Source organism: Scomber scombrus, chromosome 16, assembly GCF_963691925.1.
Source record: "Scomber scombrus chromosome 16, fScoSco1.1, whole genome shotgun sequence".
NCBI lineage: Eukaryota > Metazoa > Chordata > Actinopteri > Scombriformes > Scombridae > Scomber > Scomber scombrus.
In genome coordinates, this window is record NC_084985.1 from 18,902,048 (window position 1) to 18,919,771 (window position 17,724).

General features: G+C 42.4%; 1 protein-coding gene across 1 annotated transcript; it reads right to left on the reverse strand.

Annotated features, from left to right (window-relative positions):
• Positions 1–1,918: 1,918 nt before the first annotated feature.
• Positions 1,919–16,126, reverse strand: LOC133996328 (juxtaposed with another zinc finger protein 1-like). Its single transcript, XM_062435879.1, has 5 exons — positions 15,854–16,126; positions 7,525–7,597; positions 5,573–5,769; positions 3,806–3,975; positions 1,919–2,387 (listed from the first exon to the last, which is right to left on the reverse strand). Exons 1-5 carry the CDS (start codon positions 15,966–15,968, stop codon positions 2,211–2,213), a joined length of 732 nt encoding a protein of 243 aa, XP_062291863.1. The 5' UTR covers positions 15,969–16,126; the 3' UTR covers positions 1,919–2,210.
• Between the last annotated feature and the right edge of the window lie 1,598 nt (positions 16,127–17,724).

Below are 17,724 nucleotides of genomic sequence, written 5' to 3' on the forward strand. Positions count from 1 at the left end.
CCACGGAAACTCTCTCTGGAATGAAGCTTTCCAAACGCACGCAAACCATTATGTCAGGGTTACTGTCCACAGATGTACTCTGATACCAAGATTTTACAGATCTGGTGCTTTACAATAGACATGGATGTCTTTCAGGCCACCTTTGTGCTTATTTGTTTAGCAGCACAGTAATAGAAAGCATTTCAAGTCACAGGTGTATGTTACTATAATATAAAAAGAAATGAGGTGTTAAGGAGACACTTGTACAAGTGTTCCCAAAAAGTCAATTTAAAAAAAAAAAAAATCCCTTTGCCATGCTAACTCCATGGTGTCCATGGCAATGGCAGACTAGAGGACTGGAGGATGTGTGCATGTCAGAGGTCACCGTACCCATCAAATGAACAAAAGAGATAGAAAACAAACTTTGCATGATGAGGGAAATGATGTCATGGATGAATGTGTCTTGGCACAGGGCACTGCACCAATCTTGTTTTTCTTGAGGCTATGAATGAGGAAATCCCTGTCAGGGGCAACAAGTTGGCCAGCGCAACAATACGTGACGCAACACACGCCATCCAGCCAGCCATCCTGCTCCACAGGAGTTAAAACCAGCGGCCTGGCACTGAAACACACAGCATACAATAACACTCTAGGCTGATGACTTGGATACTGCTGAAAAAAGTAACACACACACACACACACATATACACAAACATCTGTACATACAATGAACTGGAATGCTGTTGTCTACAACACACACAAATGACAGGTTGTAGATGGTAATCTCTTTCAAATACAAACACGTCCTCTTTCTTTCACACATATTTCTCCCATTACGACACAGAAAGCATGCGTGAAAAAAACATTCAGTGTACATCCACTCATTCTGGAGGCGCGATGAACAAGAAAATCATTGCCACACGTTTGGCGACCTCCGCGGTTGAAACCATTACGACAGTCTCTTTCTCCCCCCCCCCCCCCCCCCCCCCCTATCCCTCCCACCCCCACCACCCCTTTCCCTCCCTCCCTCATCAGGCACATGGTATGGTCAATGTTTGGCAGTGGAGAGCTGTTGGCAACGATCATGGAAAAACAAAACAACAAAGATCTTGGCAACTGGAATACAGCATGACACTTAACCTGCATTCGCGGCTAAGTCTCTGGAACACAGCTCTGGCACTCTGAATGAGAAACCCTATCCGGAAACGCTGGAGATGTGAAATACATGGATGGCTTTCTGCAGGGGATGAAACGTTTCAATGGACTGTTTCAGATATGGATAATTGGCCTGGGCCGTGCTCTTATACCCCTTCCTGATCAACAGTAAAATATTGTACACAACTCAGGGCATGTCAAACCAAAAGGCGTTACTAGCTCCTAAACTCTAGGATGTGGCGAGAGAAAATTGGATTCTCTGGACCTAAAGTCATCCAGCTTGTTTGACCTCTGAGGTGACTAAACTGGCCGTCTCAGCAAATAAGGAATGAAAGGAACACTTACTGATACATATTTTTTTTTTAAAACTATCTAAAACACTGACAAAAATATATAAAATAAAGCTGTATATGCTCATGAATACTTTTATATATTTTTATGTACACATACATACAGTATCTGTCTATTGTTTATATATATCAATATATCTATTTAAAGTATAACTTAACTCTCACTTAAACCCCCAGAAGTAACTGTGAAGGCACAGATCCAGGCTCAGCGAACTCTCAGCGTCTGACTGTTAAGGAGTGTAACAACCACTGGGCTTAGATCAGCACTAAAAAGTCAACTTCATCCCGCTCATATGCAGGCAGAGAAGTGGGATCAGGACTTGGTTGCGCTTTCTGTTTCTCATCTCCTTCTTTAACAACCCTTCCCACCCTCCCCGTTTCTTTCATTTGTTTTTTTGTCTTTTCTTTCTGTTGTTTTTTACAGTTAGCACCTTATGTAAGTCAAACAATAGAAAAACTGACGTGATAGCATATACGAAATGTGCAAATGTACAACGATAAAAATACTACAAAGATACATTTTTTTCAAAAATACAAGTGATATAACATGGATAGAAAAAAAATATGTGACACAAACAAACAAAAAGATGAAAAAAACAAATAGAAATGAAACAACTTAAAGCATGCACTTGATCCTTTAGTGTGTGGGATGTGTATCAAAGGGGAAGGTAAGGACAGTCAGGACAGGGCTATGTTTGGGGCAGTTGATGGATGTGACCACGAGCTCTAGCCTTGAATCTTTCGCAGGATCTCGGTGGAGACAGGTGGGTGGAAATTGATGGTGTGGTGTCTCAGGCCCTGCGAGGTCTTGTAGCTCTTGCCGCAGCGACACTTGAAGGGTTTCCTCACACGGATCTGTGTGCGGTGGCCGTTCTTGGCGTGGTACTTGATACCGTTCACATTCTGAAGAAGACACGGGGGGATAAGAGAAGAGGAGTGCAGAGATTAATAACGAAGATTACAATTACTGCATTACACAACAACAGGCTTGACACGCAATACTGCAACCTGTGTTTGACCCTGACTTGCAGTCACAGGTTTGATGGCAGGTGAAGCCAGGTCTACAGCTGTAGTAGCACACACCGCAGCATGATGCCGGTTCATAACCTTGCGCTATTGTGCAATCAAGAATTATGTCTTCAAAACATTCTGAAAGTTTTCTTGGAGTGCAGCTCATACACAGCTCCATCATGTTTATACCGGTGTCACCAGTATACTCTGATAGTGGTTTTAGGTTTAAAGGAGAATTTCCCTGATTTTGCACATCAGAGTCTGTTTACAGGTCTTTTGGAGTTCTACTGCAGCTGTGTGAAATCTGAAACTGCCTGAAGTGACAGTCCATTGGGAGTCCGACAATGTTATAAGATGGTGGAGTTCTCTTTTAGGGGGCTGACATTTTGAGAAATCTAAAGATTGACAGCACTCATAGCAGTCAGCCACTGCTACAGCAGCAAACGGCAAATCTGGCTCTGTCCAAAGGTAACAAAGTCCTATTAAATTAACTAACATGTTACAACTCATGGAAGTCACCATGAGACTTGTCACCACTGCCAAGAAGTCACTGTGCCAAGCTAAGAAATAGTCCAACACATAATCCTTGTAAAATCTTAATTGTCTTTGTTATTTGTACCAAATAAACAAACAATATATAACATCTTAATAAGCTTAATGAGCTTTAGAAGTGCCAGGAATTTTTGTTAGCTTCAGACTGAGCAAGTTTCTTCCCTGTTTTCAGGCTTTATGCTGAGCTAAGCTAAGTAACTAGTTGTAGTTTCATATTTAACATATTTGACAGATATGGGAGTGGTATCGATCTTCTCATTTAATTCAGCAAGAAAGAGAAAAGGCATATTTTTCCCAAAATGATGAACTAGTCCTTTCTGCCTTTTATTTCAAACCTGCGTCAAACACAGGTCGGACGCAAGGTGGTATTAAGCCAGGTTGGATAACAAATGTTGATCCATTCATAAACAGCAAATGTGGCTCCATCCCACGTCACTGTTTTGGTCTGAAAAGGGCATGAGAAAGAAATGTTCCCACACTGTCCATTATTAAAAGGGCAGGGACGACCAGCTGAATGAGGTTTTTGTTTGCAGCTGTAATAAAATTCGAACTAAAGCAAATACGCTATGATATATTTATCGCTACTTCTAATCATGACATTCTGGATTTACAATGTGCTTTTTTAAAACTTGATGTCCAGCCATGTGATTTTCAGACAATAGCTCCAGTGTGGACTTCATCAGAAAACCACTAAACTTGGTGTTTCTATGGCTGCGTTGCTGGGGCTGACTTTTGTCATCCTCTGGTGTTTCTTTTACCTTATATCTCTTCTTGCAGCCGGGGACGGGGCAGGCGAACGGCTTTTCCTCTCCCCCGTTCATGCACATGGAGCTGAGGATAGACTCAGAGCTGATGGCGCTTTCTGTGGTCCACGATTCATCACTGTCCGACTCCTCGTAGTCTACCTCCTCCTCATCATACTCACTGCCTGGAGGCAGAACGGATATACACAGAACAAAACAATTACAGTCATTCCAGATGAAATATGAATGGAGACATATCCAAAGGACATCATGCTTTGGGAATTTACCAAATAGAAATATTCGAATTTTTATTAATACTTTTCTCTGTACTCTGCTCCTACTGTGGTGTGTTAGCCGCCCACATGTCATTGAGAGCCCTGCTCAGACAAAACAGCAGTGGTGTGTGTGTGTATGCGTGCGTGCGTGTGTGTGTGTTTGTGCCTGTGAGTCAAAACGCAGGGGCTGGCACTAAGAAAGAGATCATTAAGTGGGAGTGATCCCCATTGCTCAGCCTGGAAAAAGTGCTTTGCTAAGTGTAGAATATTTTCCACTTACACACACACACACACACACACACACACACACACACACACACACACACACACACACACACACACACACACACACACACACACACACACACACACACACACACACACACACACACACACACACACACACACAAACAGGCATCCACATACCACATTACTGAAATGTTGAGGCACAGGCACACACATAGACACATAAAGACCCACTGACCCCCCACCATCTCACAGGAAATGCTGCACCTCAGCATGAGGAAATGGATGGCACCCTGGCACATGTTGAAAGAATGTGTGTGTGTGTGTGTGTGTGTGTGTGTGTGTGTGTGTGTGTGTGTGTGTGTGTGTGTGTGTGTGTGTGTGTGTGTGTGTGTGTGTGTGTGTGTAGCTGTGCTGGTGTATAAGCCCAGACCTAACACTACGTTTGGAACCATTTGGGCTGGAATTGGACATCTGCTTCTGGGCTGTGCAACACACGGCCCCATGCAAACACACAGCGTGACAGCTGCTATGTAATTAGCAGAGTGTTGACTGGCCTGCTCACTGCAGGAGCCACCAAACCTAACACACAAACAACACACACACACACACACACACACACACACACACACACACACACACACACACACACACACACACACACACACACACACACACACACACACACACACACACACACACACACACACACAAGCACACAAGCACAGCAGCAGACAGTGGTTGGGTTTAAGCCTCTTCCACTTTCCACTCTTAAACCAGATTTTCTTCATGTTTCAAAAATGTTGGGGAAATATGTTAATTGGCATGAAAAATGAACAAATCCCATCCCATTACAAATCACTTTTTTATGGTTAAAAGTGAATAATCTGAGGTTTGTATTTACAGTTTGTATTGCTGAATAAGGGGTTAGTTAGAGCAAAAAAAAATTGTTATGCATGCCAGTTTTCCTGCTCTGGTGATGAAGTCATTCACTGAGAATGAAATAATCTTATTCCATTTGCGTTACAGATATTTTCATTTGCTCATCACAGCGTTGCTTGTCTTGGATAAACATTTCTCTCAATGGCGCAACAATAACTGAAGGTTTCTTCTGTTACAGCCGGTGGCGTTAATTTGCATTAGTCAGTTTCAACACTTCCAATCACTCCACACATATACCATCAATCCATCTTTCCTCCTCTCACACGACATTTCAACACACACACACACACACACACACACACACACACAACTGCCGTACCTGTAGGTGTGCTGCTGCGGAAGGAGGAGGAAGGGGTGATGGGGGGTGTGACGGGAGGCGTCAGGTTACCGCTGGTGTGGCGAGGAGGCGTGGCCGTGCTGTTCCGGGACACGCTGCCTGTGATGGACAGGGACAGTTTGGGAGTGGCCTTCTTCTTCATGGTCTCTTGTTCCCGGCGCGCCGCATCCGTCATGAACCTGACAGTACACCAGAGGTGTTTGTCATCAGTAAATCCCATGACAAGGCCATGTTTAATGTCACTCAACAACAAACCTCCCACCTCATAGCCATGTTCAACTTCAACCCCCAAAATAGAGACAATTATCCACTGATGTCAAACATAATACAAAACACGTTTGCTATTCGTAATATTAAGTATTTTGATGGTAGGTCTTATTTTTGTTGTTTTGGCTATCCTCTCAGTTTTGATAATATTAGCGGTATTAATAGAAGTAACTGCTGAGATCTCGAAGCAAACCAACATAGCTAGATCGTTACAAGTAAGAAGGAAAGTCAGTAATAATCCCTCACTGAACTGAAAATCTGTGTGTGTAGGACCGACACTTTCTCCCCCAAATTCAAACAGTCATTCCTACATGAGGAAAAATTTAACATTTTAACTGTAATTTAGTCTACAAACTTCAACGGTCCATTTGAAGTAGTTATCTTGTAATCCAGCAGAGGGCGTTCTTAAAACTAGCAACCTGACCTATTGGATGCTGTTAGTAAACTAAGCTAATGAAAATATGGCTAAGGACACAGGCAAGCAAAGCTGTGCTGATGAAATAGCCACAACACCAAAGCATCAGAGAGGCAGTGTGTGGAAGTATTTTGGGGGGCAACACTGCAGGTGGCAAACTTTGTAAAAAGCAGCTGCCTTACTCTACAACAACAACAACAAATCTGAGGACTCAACAGAAAGCTGCCCACACAAGTGAGGCAGTGGAGGCATCAAAGAAGCAGAGAAACTTCAATTCTACAACCATGTCTGACATAGTGACATCTCAAGACACATACTGCAGTATATATAAAGACTATAATGAATGATAATCAAGCTCACTGGCCACTGACGGATGGACACAGTAATGTGTATGTGTGTGGGTTGAGTTTGAATTCATTCAAACATATTACTTGTTAGTTCAAATTCATTCAAACAGAGTTGATTTATAATGTGATACATGTACAACTGACAGTTTGGCTGATGACTTTATTACTCTCACGTTTTATTCCTCTGACTGCTCGTGTTTCTTTTCCTATCTGACTTCTTACTAGCAATGTCGCAGTATTCCCAAATCTCAGCTTGTACTCACCTCGATGATTATTATTATTATTATTATTGTTATTACAAGGAAATAACAACCTTTAATAGTCAATCAAATTATGGCCACACTACAGATTGTTGCAGTGTGGGTAGTGGGTAGTCTGAATTTTTACAAGACATAACTGAGCTGCTGAATGAACAGAACACAGTACAATATACAGTCATCACAACAATATACAGTATACAGTAAATACAGATGGCATTTACAACCTTGCCAAATGAACAATTACCACAGAAAACAAACCTCACTCTCCGTTTCACTATTATCTTTCTCAACACTGGCTCTTGGAGTGATTTAATGGGGCATTAAGTGGGACTTGACACATTGGTTCACCACACTCATCACAAGCACGCACACACACACACACACACACACACACACACACACACCACCAGTAATCCTGCCGCCTTTGGCTTTGCCGTTCGCAGCGCGGGGAGTCTGGAGTGATTGTGTTGTGTGGTTTTCTGGCCTGTGGATGAGTCATTGCTGTGTCTATGGGAAGATATCAGTCATTCGAGCTTGCTCTCCGCAAGACACATGTACACACACATTCAAACACACACACAGACAGTTTCACTGGTGGAGCAATGCTGCCCTCTGTGGGCGGACACCTTTGGTTTGTGTTTGTACCTGTTGATGTAGCTTAAGGCCAGGTAAGTTGGCTGCTGTTGCTCCTGCTTCTCCAGGACCCGGGGATCTGTGTCTGAGAGAGACAGATGGTGAGAAAGAGACATTTCAGATGAATCACTCCTCTCTGTGGAGGGGAAACTGTTGAGTGAATACTCTTAGTATGTAGTTGACTCATACTGTACGTCTATTCTTCTTGTCCGACTGCACTCATACGTCTATTCTTCATGCCAGATTCCCTGATAAATGACTGGATTTTCTCACACTGCGTTCTCTGTATTAGTGCCTATGGCAGCCGCACATACATTTCGGATACTTTCATAAGTGGACGGTATTACGCCAGCGCCAAGACCTTGCTTATTTACTACCGACGACCCCCCTCCCCAAAACCCTACCCGACGCTGCTTAATCATTGGGAGAGTCTGGATGTGGCAAAGAGGAAATTCATCCGAAAGCGAAGGAGCGACTCGGAAGCTGTGATGAATGTACACATTGTATTACTCAAGACACACGCATACAAACATTCGCTTTTTCCAGTTGACTTGCTAAGTCAGTAACACTACAGTAGGCAACTTCCACTGCCTGAGGGAAGCAGGGTTAACTTCAAAGCCCCACCTCCCACCTTCTGGAAAACAGGAGCAAGTGTGCATGAAAACTCTGCGGGTGGGGCTTCTGTGATGTACCAGTGCCATCAAGTGTTCGACGGGTGAACGTTCCGAGGAATTCAAACCAAAAACAGCTAGTAGGTTTGTGCCATGGCGTGCATGTCTATGTCTGTGTGAGTGTGTGCACAGACATAATTGCAGCTGCATATGTAATGGCTAGCAGATGTACTGCAGTTCAGATCCAAGAACTGGATCATCTCTGCACAACAATTAACAGAACGGTCCCGAGTGTGTGTGTGTGTGTGTTTGCGTGTTGGCCATCTTAGCCCTTTGGTTTTCAGGCTTTCACACCTCATAAATAAAAAAGAATGCAGGCTTCCCACAGTGCAGGAGAACACCAAGGAGACCAGCAAACAAGAAAACAACCAGAGGAAAAAGAAACACTCACATACATACACACACACACACACACACACGCAAACTAACACTGCTGCTGCACAGACTACAATCCTATACTGTGAGTATATATAAAAATACACAGCACTGAAAGGGCTAGAGAAGGAAACAGGATAGTAGGAGCATGCATCTGTAAACACACACACACACACATCAGAGGTGGTCCACAGAGGTGGTCTTTGACAGTGTTTTATAGCTGAACCTTAATAATCCTACCTGCTGCTAGGATTGTAGAGACCAGGGCTCTGCACACACACACACACACACACACACACACACACACACACACACACACACACACACACACACACACACACACACACACACACACACACACACACACACACACACACACACACACACACACACACACACACACACACACACACACACACACACACCTCAACCTCAACCTCGACCTACATCACTGACAAGGCTGAGTCACGAGACAGGATAGTGAGAGCTGGCAGCATCTGTAAATCTGACCTTTTTAAAAGCCACTGAGTTGGAGTCTTTCTGGAGTAGCGCTGAGTAACAGTGGTAAAAAAATCAAAAAATCAACTAAGCACTCTTTTTTTTTCACATCAGTGGATTAATATGATGTGATGATATTAACAAGACAGCTACTGAGGGCTTTTAACAAGGAGCGTGTAAATACATGTAATGTGGATAAAAAAAGAGAGAGGCGTTAATTGCTCATTTAACTACTAGAACAGTCAAATAAACTCTGTAATGTTGCTGGCAAGACCAGCCGCATAGAAATATGACCCAATTTTGAACAAACTGTTGTCTCATATCACAAAAAAATGAGTATGTTGATTAGTTTTCAATTAATAGACATCATTTAGTCTATCAACTGGCCTCTGTTCTAGACAAAAGATTCGCGACGAGACAAGTTACTTGAAATGCGCCAATCCACAGTGTTCTGAAACCTGCCAGCTCACACCAGTAGACGGCACAGGGTATCATTTCCATAGCAACCGTGCTATACTTCTGCTCTAACTGCCAGCTTTTCAGGCTTTTTTGTAGCTGGATACTTTATAGCATCTTAACATATAAATGAGGATAGATTGTTACTTGCTACAGCTGCATTTCTAGTATTGATGAAATGCCAAAAACACACAAAAAAAACAAGAGGGTCAAGAATCTGGATCGCATTTTTATTGCAAATTTGCTCATTGTAAATTTTAAGGGTTGTGTCATACAGATGTGGCTGTTCCTCAAACAAACTATTGAGGTGATCCTCTCTTTTATTTGACCAACATTTTTAGCATTTTGACCAGCTGACTTCTCTACAAGCTGATTGGCTGTTGAAACAAGTTCAGTCCTTGCGTTCTAAAATCAGCCAATGTAATTATGCGACTTCACAAGCTCAGTCACAGGTGATCCTACCAGCCGGCTATCTGAGACGGGCCATAGCTTCAAACAGAATAGAATCTGAATAGTTTTTAATGAGTTTTATGACTAACTAATATATCTTTATAAGAACTTACAGAATCTATGTGTACTATAATGAACCAGGGGTCAACACTTCTACATATCAGGATTAATTAAGAAGTGTAAGGAAAACTGTGACTGTGGCAAAAAGTTGCCTGAAGTCAGCGTATACAGTGTGTAGCCAAGTATTAAAGGACCAGTACTGGACGAGGAAGTGCCCGAGTTAATAAGTTGAGATGTGCAAGCAGTTCGGGATTTTGAGATGAGGTAAGTGTGTGCATGTGTTTGCAGGGAGGAAGAGAGGATGAAGGGGGGGGGGGGGGGGGGGGGGTGTTGGCGGAAATGGAGTGAGCCAGGTGCACAGAGAGAGAGATGGGGAGAGCAAGAAAGAGAGAGAGAGAGAGAGAGAGAGCGCTGTAGTAAATGTTCACCGGCTTTACGACTTCCGCTCACCTAGCAGGACAGGACACACTGCTGATCCTACTGCTGGAGCAGGAGGGGACCTGTACATGCACACACATACACACACACACACACTCATATCAATTTCCACAGATTAAATCCCTTTAATCACGTTTTTTTTTTTACCTACATGGTCCATTAGCAGAGTGCCCTGTGTGTGTTTTGCATTTGTATGTGCTGCAAGTCTGAGACATTTCAGATTCTCAAGGGTCTATAAATATCTCCCTAATTAGCACTGCTGTCTTAAAAGCAGCAACCAATCAATGGCCTTTCCACTCCTTTCAGCACAGATATCCATCTCTCACTAGCAGCACTTTGCTGCCCCCTGCTGAATACACAGCATGTGCATGTGTCCATATGCAAGTGCACATGTGTATGGGGTCTGCGTGTGTGTCTGTAGAAGTGTGTATGTGTTGAAACCAGGCCAAGAATGCATGGCTTGTTTTGCAGGCTGCTAATTAAGCCACAGAGAGCATTTTAACGTGTTTCTAGAGCAGCAGGCAGCCGGATGGAGGGAGAGGAGAGGAGGAGGAGGAGAGGGAGCAGGAGGGGATATGGGTGGGGGGAAAGCCAAACTTCTCTGTAATTACACTTCCCAGTGCTTGGTGGGGCGCTCGGGCCCTGCCACTTCCGCAAAGCTATAGTGTGTGACCCTATGTGTATGTGGATGTATGTGTAGCGTGAAAAGAGAGCGTCTGTAGTTGCCCGTTTGGGATGCCGACCTACTAATTGCTCCGCTACACCCTGACAGGTCATTTAGGAAGTATGGTGAACATGCTCTCTCACATGCACAAATACGCCCCCTTCCCGTGTCACACCTCTGAAAGTAGGATGGGAAACAATCTGGCAACTGAGGCTTAGCTACATGGCTAAAAAAAATATTACTGTGATATTAATAAGATTATTGACTGATTACTGATTAACATCAGGAGATGGCAAATACATGAAAGTTCATATAAATACAGCTGAAAGGATTAGTCAATTATTGGATTACTCGACTTCAAATATATGTTGAAGCAAAATGCCCAAAATTCCAGTTTCAGCTCCTCAATTGTGAGCATTTGCTGATTTTTTATTTTATCCTGAATTGAATCGAATTCTGTTCTGAGTTCTGGACTCTTGGTCAGACATAACAAGATATCTCAAAGCCACTTCATCAGACTGTGATGGGCTTTTTCATTTTTACACCGTAGAAATTAATAAAGCCATCTCAATAACATTCTGTCAATAACATTGACAGAATGTTACCAGTGATTTTAGTATTTTTTTTAAGTAAAAAGCCTCTCAGATGTGATGCGTTTTCAGTGTCATGCATCATAGTTAACTGAGTAACTTCAGATTTTTGACTGTTCATTCGAAAACCTTGTTCTCTAAGAAATTTAAACAGATTTACACTATTTTCTGAAGTTTTATTTTGTTGAGAAAAAGATGAATTGATAAAATAATCTGCAGATTAACTGATGATAAAAATAACTAGTTGCAGCTCAACTCAATTAAAATGATCAGGAGTTGCAGCTCTACATATAAAATAATAAAATGAATGTTCAAAAACAACTAACTGTGCTACACTGTTATACATTACATGGGATCATCTAATGTATGACAAAACCTTTAACTACCAGCAGAATATATAGTGAGCTTTGAAAACAGAAATTTGCCAAAACATGATAAGATCATATTATCATAAACAATAACATTCAATAATTTCCCCGCCCTTAAAGCAAACAAAGAAACAAATGTAAAGACAAATTCAGCTAATTCACTAAAGACCTCTTTTGCTTGCAGTGATATCTTTAATCTAAATGATTAACACAAGGAGGAAAGGGGCTTTCCTGTCTGTTATTGTCAGACAAGTAAAAACTGCTTCTATATACCATGTTTACCTTCTCTCTTAACCACAGCAGATAAAGAAATACAGCCCGGCTTAGCCTGTGGGTTGAATGATTACATCTTTAAAAGTTACTGTGGGTTAATGATCAGCATGCTCGAGCAGCGCCCGCATTATTACAACACAGCATTGGCCTGACTCCTGGTGTCAAGCCACAGTTCAGGCTTTAATTTGAGCTGTAAAACCAAATACAAATGGAGAAAAAAAAAAGTAAATTTTGTCTAAACAAAGCTGAGATGTTTGGGATTTCCCTGTGCCCGTCCTTAGATTTCTCCTTTCTTAACCTTCTCTTTCAAATCTCATCCCCCACTTTTAATCTCTATCAATCTTCCCCTCCCTGCCTACACTTCTTTGTTGAGGTAAGAGGCAGGTATGTGCTTGTGCAGGTGAGGACAGGGCTCAACGATGCCGTGTGCACGCAGGCAGACGAGACTGACATCATTACATTCCTCAAGCCTTACCTAGAGTCACTGCACAAAGCCTCCGACAACAACCAAACACCACACTAAACACAGTCCACCGAACCCATTTCCTCCTGTATTCACCTGTAATCTAAACAGTTGCGGGCATGTTCCTGGAAGCCTGCTATTTTTTTTTTCCTAGGATGAGATCAACACTGAAGCCCTGCACATTAACCTATTTTCTCACGGAAAGGATCATGGCAAGCTCATCTGTTGTTAACTTCTGTTTGCCGTCGGCTGTGATGTGCTCCGTCAGAGGAGGCAGGAGCCCAAATTAAGTATTGAGATACACACAAGGGGGGACCAAACCAGCAGGCAGAAATGCTCATTTTGGATATGCAGCACATGAGATGTCCTACCACAAGAGGACAGTGTTGTCTACATACATGACCAAATGTTTCTAGCGCGGGCCATCACTCATCTGTACCCTGACCTGAGACCCACTGACTCACTTTTACTGCTCCTAGCACAAGCCTACTGTCATCTCTAGATTATCTGATTTATGGTTAGCGCCGTTGTTTTCATAATCTGTTTGCGCTCCGCAGGAAACACTGCAATCTGTTATCTACAAAGCCTCAAACAGCTTATCTCACATGGAGGAGTTAGCAGGATCAAGTTAGCCTATCTTCTGATTGATTATTGATCACACCGCTACACCACTTCAAAACCAAAAGGGGAGTAGAAAGCAAAAACTATATATATACCACTAGCCCTTCCTCGTCTCCCACACCCTTTACCTAAATCCCCTCCATCTGTCACACTTATCCCCGTGGTAACTGATCTGTGAGCGGTATTGATTAGACTGTGTGATCTTGACGCTGCTGTTGACCAGCTGCAGTATAAAGCAAGCTGAGGGGCAACTCATTAATCCAAGTGATCTGACTGGTAAATCGCCATTCTGCTCAGCTGACGGTGAGGGTCAAAGGTCAAGCTAAGAGCCAGATGGAGCACATATTTATCAGCTCCTGTGAGGTTTTGTTAGAGGGACTGAGGAGAGAATATGTATCCTTGCATTTATATCTTTTAGTTGTTTACTGGTTAGCTTGGGTCAATGTTTTGATCTAGAAAAAAACCAAAAAACAATCATATGGCCGTTCATAGTGCTGATTTCCCCTCTCTGGTTAATCTGGAAGTGATCCATGGAGCATATGGTAGGATGCAAAGTGATCATCACCATCCCACCCCACTCCACTTTCGCCTCCAGTCACAAAAACCTCAACACCTTTCTAAACATCAGCACATCGGTCCCGTCCTCATGTCATGTGACATCACGTCGGGCGTCCTCACCACAGCTGGCTGCACGGGAGCGCTCTTTTGTTGGTGAGATGGCAGGTGTGCAATAACTCAGCCAACATACTGCCCCCAACCCCTTTGGAGACAGCCAGTTGCCATGGAGACTGGCTCAATGAAGCATCCATTCTACAACCCCACCACCCCCACCCCGTCATCCCCTTCAAACAGCCTCCTGAGGATGGATACACGCCACAAATAACGATTAACCGCATCAACTTTGTTACACATTATTGAGTCCAGTGGTATAATTTTCTACGGTGGATTATAGGTTAATCTACAAGAGTGGATTATTTCATGTTATAACAGAAGCCGGAGTTGGATCAGCATTTCAAAAAAAGTATTAAATATTTAACAAGCATTACATTTCAGGCTGCTAAATAGGCTACATATGAATGTCAGAGAAACACTCAGTTAGGGCTGCAACTAACAATTATTTTCATTATAAAGTAATCTGTCAATCATTTTGTCAATTAACTGATTGTTTTGTTTATAAAATGTCAGAAAATAGTGATAGTACCTGTTATGATTTACCACAGTCAACGGTAAAGTTTAAAATGTCCTATTGTGTCCAACCAACGGTCCAAAACACCAAAGATAATCAATTTATTGTCAGAAATGACATGAAAATCATCACTGTTAAGAAGCTGAGACCAGCTTATCATTTGCCATATTTAAAAAAATGATTAAAACCATTATTCTACTATAAAAACAGTTGACAATTTATTAATTTATATCAACTAAAAGATTATTTGACTGATGTTGCAGCTTTGCACTCACCAAACGCTAAGACATGTTAATGACTCTGTAGACACAGTAAATGCAGTGTTAGTTAGTCACTTCTGCATGTCCACTTTTTCTTCTTGAATGGCCACATTCATCACATTCAGTAATCCTTTACATTTAAGTGGATACATGTGATCAATGACCATGAAGAGAGAAACAATACAACTTAATTTCTGTGCAGACACAACTGCATTAATTTAATACTCTTCCAAACTGTAGTATTTACCCTGTAGCTACTTTTGTCTGTCAGATGTTAAATGGTGGGTAAATTGATGGCAGGAGTCTATTACATGCCAGGTGACAGTTATCAGAGGGTTTATAATGTAAGATGAAAACTGAATTAGCGGTGCAACAAGTTGAAACTTGTGCATGTGGAAGACAATCTAATTATGTCAGAGCATGTCTGCCACAACAGCTTGGTTTCACTGATGCAGCGTCAATGGTAATGAAGTGACACTAACATCATGGGTTATCACTGCAAAGACGGGTGTCTTGATGACACCTGAGGTGGCGAAAGTGACAGACATTCGGCAGCTCTAATACACACCCGCGGTATGAGAGGAACCACGGCTGCACCGCATCAGGCCTGGAAACGTAAACACTGGCTCTTCTGCAACGTTAGCTGTGAAACCGCTGCCTGCTCGGGATGCTAGTTACACCTATGAGACCTACGCGGCCCTCCAAGTCGAGGTACCGCTGTAAAAGGTAACTATCGCGGCTACTGCAGAAGCAAAACAAGCGGTACCTTCATTTCACAGAGCGTGTCTGTGTTTTTCAGAGGAATACAAGTCCCGTGTTGCGGGAAAACTCGCACTCCGATAAGGCTCGACGGAGAGCAGGCAGCGCGAATAGCGGAATGCAAAGCCGAGCCTATCTACGTTTAGCTAAACTAGCTAGGACGCTCGCTAACGCCAGCTAGCTGCGGCTCCCCCTCTGGCCCGACTCACCGATGTGATTGTCCTCGATGTGGACGATGAGCTCGGCGAGAGACTCAAACTGGAGACCGCAGCCCCCGAACCTGCAGGAATTAGAGAAGAAAGAAGCGGCGGCGATGCCCGTCATCTTTTCGGCGCTGGTGCATTCACCGGGTAGGGGGGGTGTGGGAGAGCCGGGGGTGGTGAACGAGGAGGCAGAGGCTTTCGGGTCCGGGGTGGGAGCGGGGCAGGGTATGCGGAGCGGCGGTGCAGACACCGGGGCGGCCAGACAGGACAGCGGCGGACGCAGCTGGGAGGCAGGCGGGACGGTGGGGGTGGATGTAGGGAGGAGAAGGAGGAGGGGGAGGGCTGACTGGTGGCAGCCTACGTCACAACCAGCCTACCTGTTGGGATATGTGCCCGCGGGGACTATGATATGATATTAAAATCACACATTGAATCAAAATGTGTATTTGCATGAGTTATGCTGGGATCAAAGACACAACATCGACCATATATGCAAATCATTGGAAAGTGTGTCTGTTATATGGAAGCCTATAGGCGACCATATTAAAATGAAAATATAAACTCAAAAATTAAAATGTAATTCCACAATAGCGTTTTAATTTTCCACATATGTACATGTTATTTGAGTTCAAATCAAAGTGGAAATGCTATGGTCCAATTTGCATTTTCATTTCACATACTCGTAATATTCTATGACCATATCAAAAAGAAAATGGAAAGCTGATTGACATTTAGGCAATATTCAAATGTTAAAATTTGAAAATGCAATATAAATAATGTAACCTGATTTTCCAATATGCAACCAATATTTACGCCATTTTGCAACATTAAAACAATTAAATGAAAACATTATTTGATATTTCATTTTTAAAGACTTCAAAGTATTCAAATTTAATAATCAAAACAGTGCCCACAGTCTATTGCATTTACATTTACGTGTCATTGTGTTCTTTGGTGTCAAAATGAAAATGGACAGTAAGGATGTCACTTCCTCTTTCAGTGACTTGGTTCGGCATTGCTGGGCTTGCATACCCAGTATGTCTTGCAATCTGACAAAGATACTGGTGGGCAACGGCAGAGATTTTGAATAAGGCTAAAACTGTTTTAATTTTCGTTATAGGACTATTTATTTGTTTATCAAGTTATCGTTTTTTTCAGATGAGAAATTAACCATATAGATTTCAAATATGTGGTCAATTTATCCCAATAACACCTGTCTGGAAATTTGCTACAACATTTTAAAAGATGCCAGGAGCAGGTGAGACCTTCCAGTCATCTGAGTTGCTAACAGCCCAACTCCTGAGATGGTCAGCCAGTTGACGTCGGTCATCATCTTGGGGAGAACATAATCTGATTAACTGATATGTGGAGCCCTTAAATAATTCCCCACTGGCTCTAATGTCTCTGTAGCATTTTGGTTTATCATATAATTCCTTTTTGAAGATAAATGTTGGTCTCACAGATTAAATAATTGTGGCTGCCACATTAGTTTGAATGTAAAGTGAAGCTTCATCACCACATTTTAATATATATAAATGAACAGATCAGTCTAAATTAACATTTTATTAAGCTACATTATTTTTATTATAGCTATATAAACTGAATAACATAATTTATGGCATATCTCTGTCAATGAGGTTATTTTTGGCTTCACTTTTGTAAAGTTGTCATATCGTTCATATTTATAAACAATCAATGGTAGAACTTGTAAATGTTAATGAACCAAGTCACTGAATGAGGAAGTGACATCCTCACTGAAGACCTGCTTTGAGGAGATGACTGACAGATCGCATTTTCATTTTGATGCCAAGTGAGCGTGGTGACATAAATGTAAATGCAATAGACTAGGAGCTTTGTTTCACTTACTGCATTTGAAT

Excerpts from the sequence above, each read along its gene's own strand:
- LOC133996328 (XM_062435879.1), bottom strand. The coding sequence starts at position 15,968 with ATGACGGGCATCGCCGCCGCTTCTTTCTTCTCTAATTCCTGCAGGTTC. Across the intron at positions 7,598-15,853 it reads CATCGAGGACAATCACATCG|ACACAGATCCCCGGGTCCTG; the intron begins GTGAGTCGGGCC and ends TGTCTCTCTCAG. Across the intron at positions 5,770-7,524 it reads GCCTTAAGCTACATCAACAG|GTTCATGACGGATGCGGCGC; the intron begins GTACAAACACAA and ends GTGTACTGTCAG.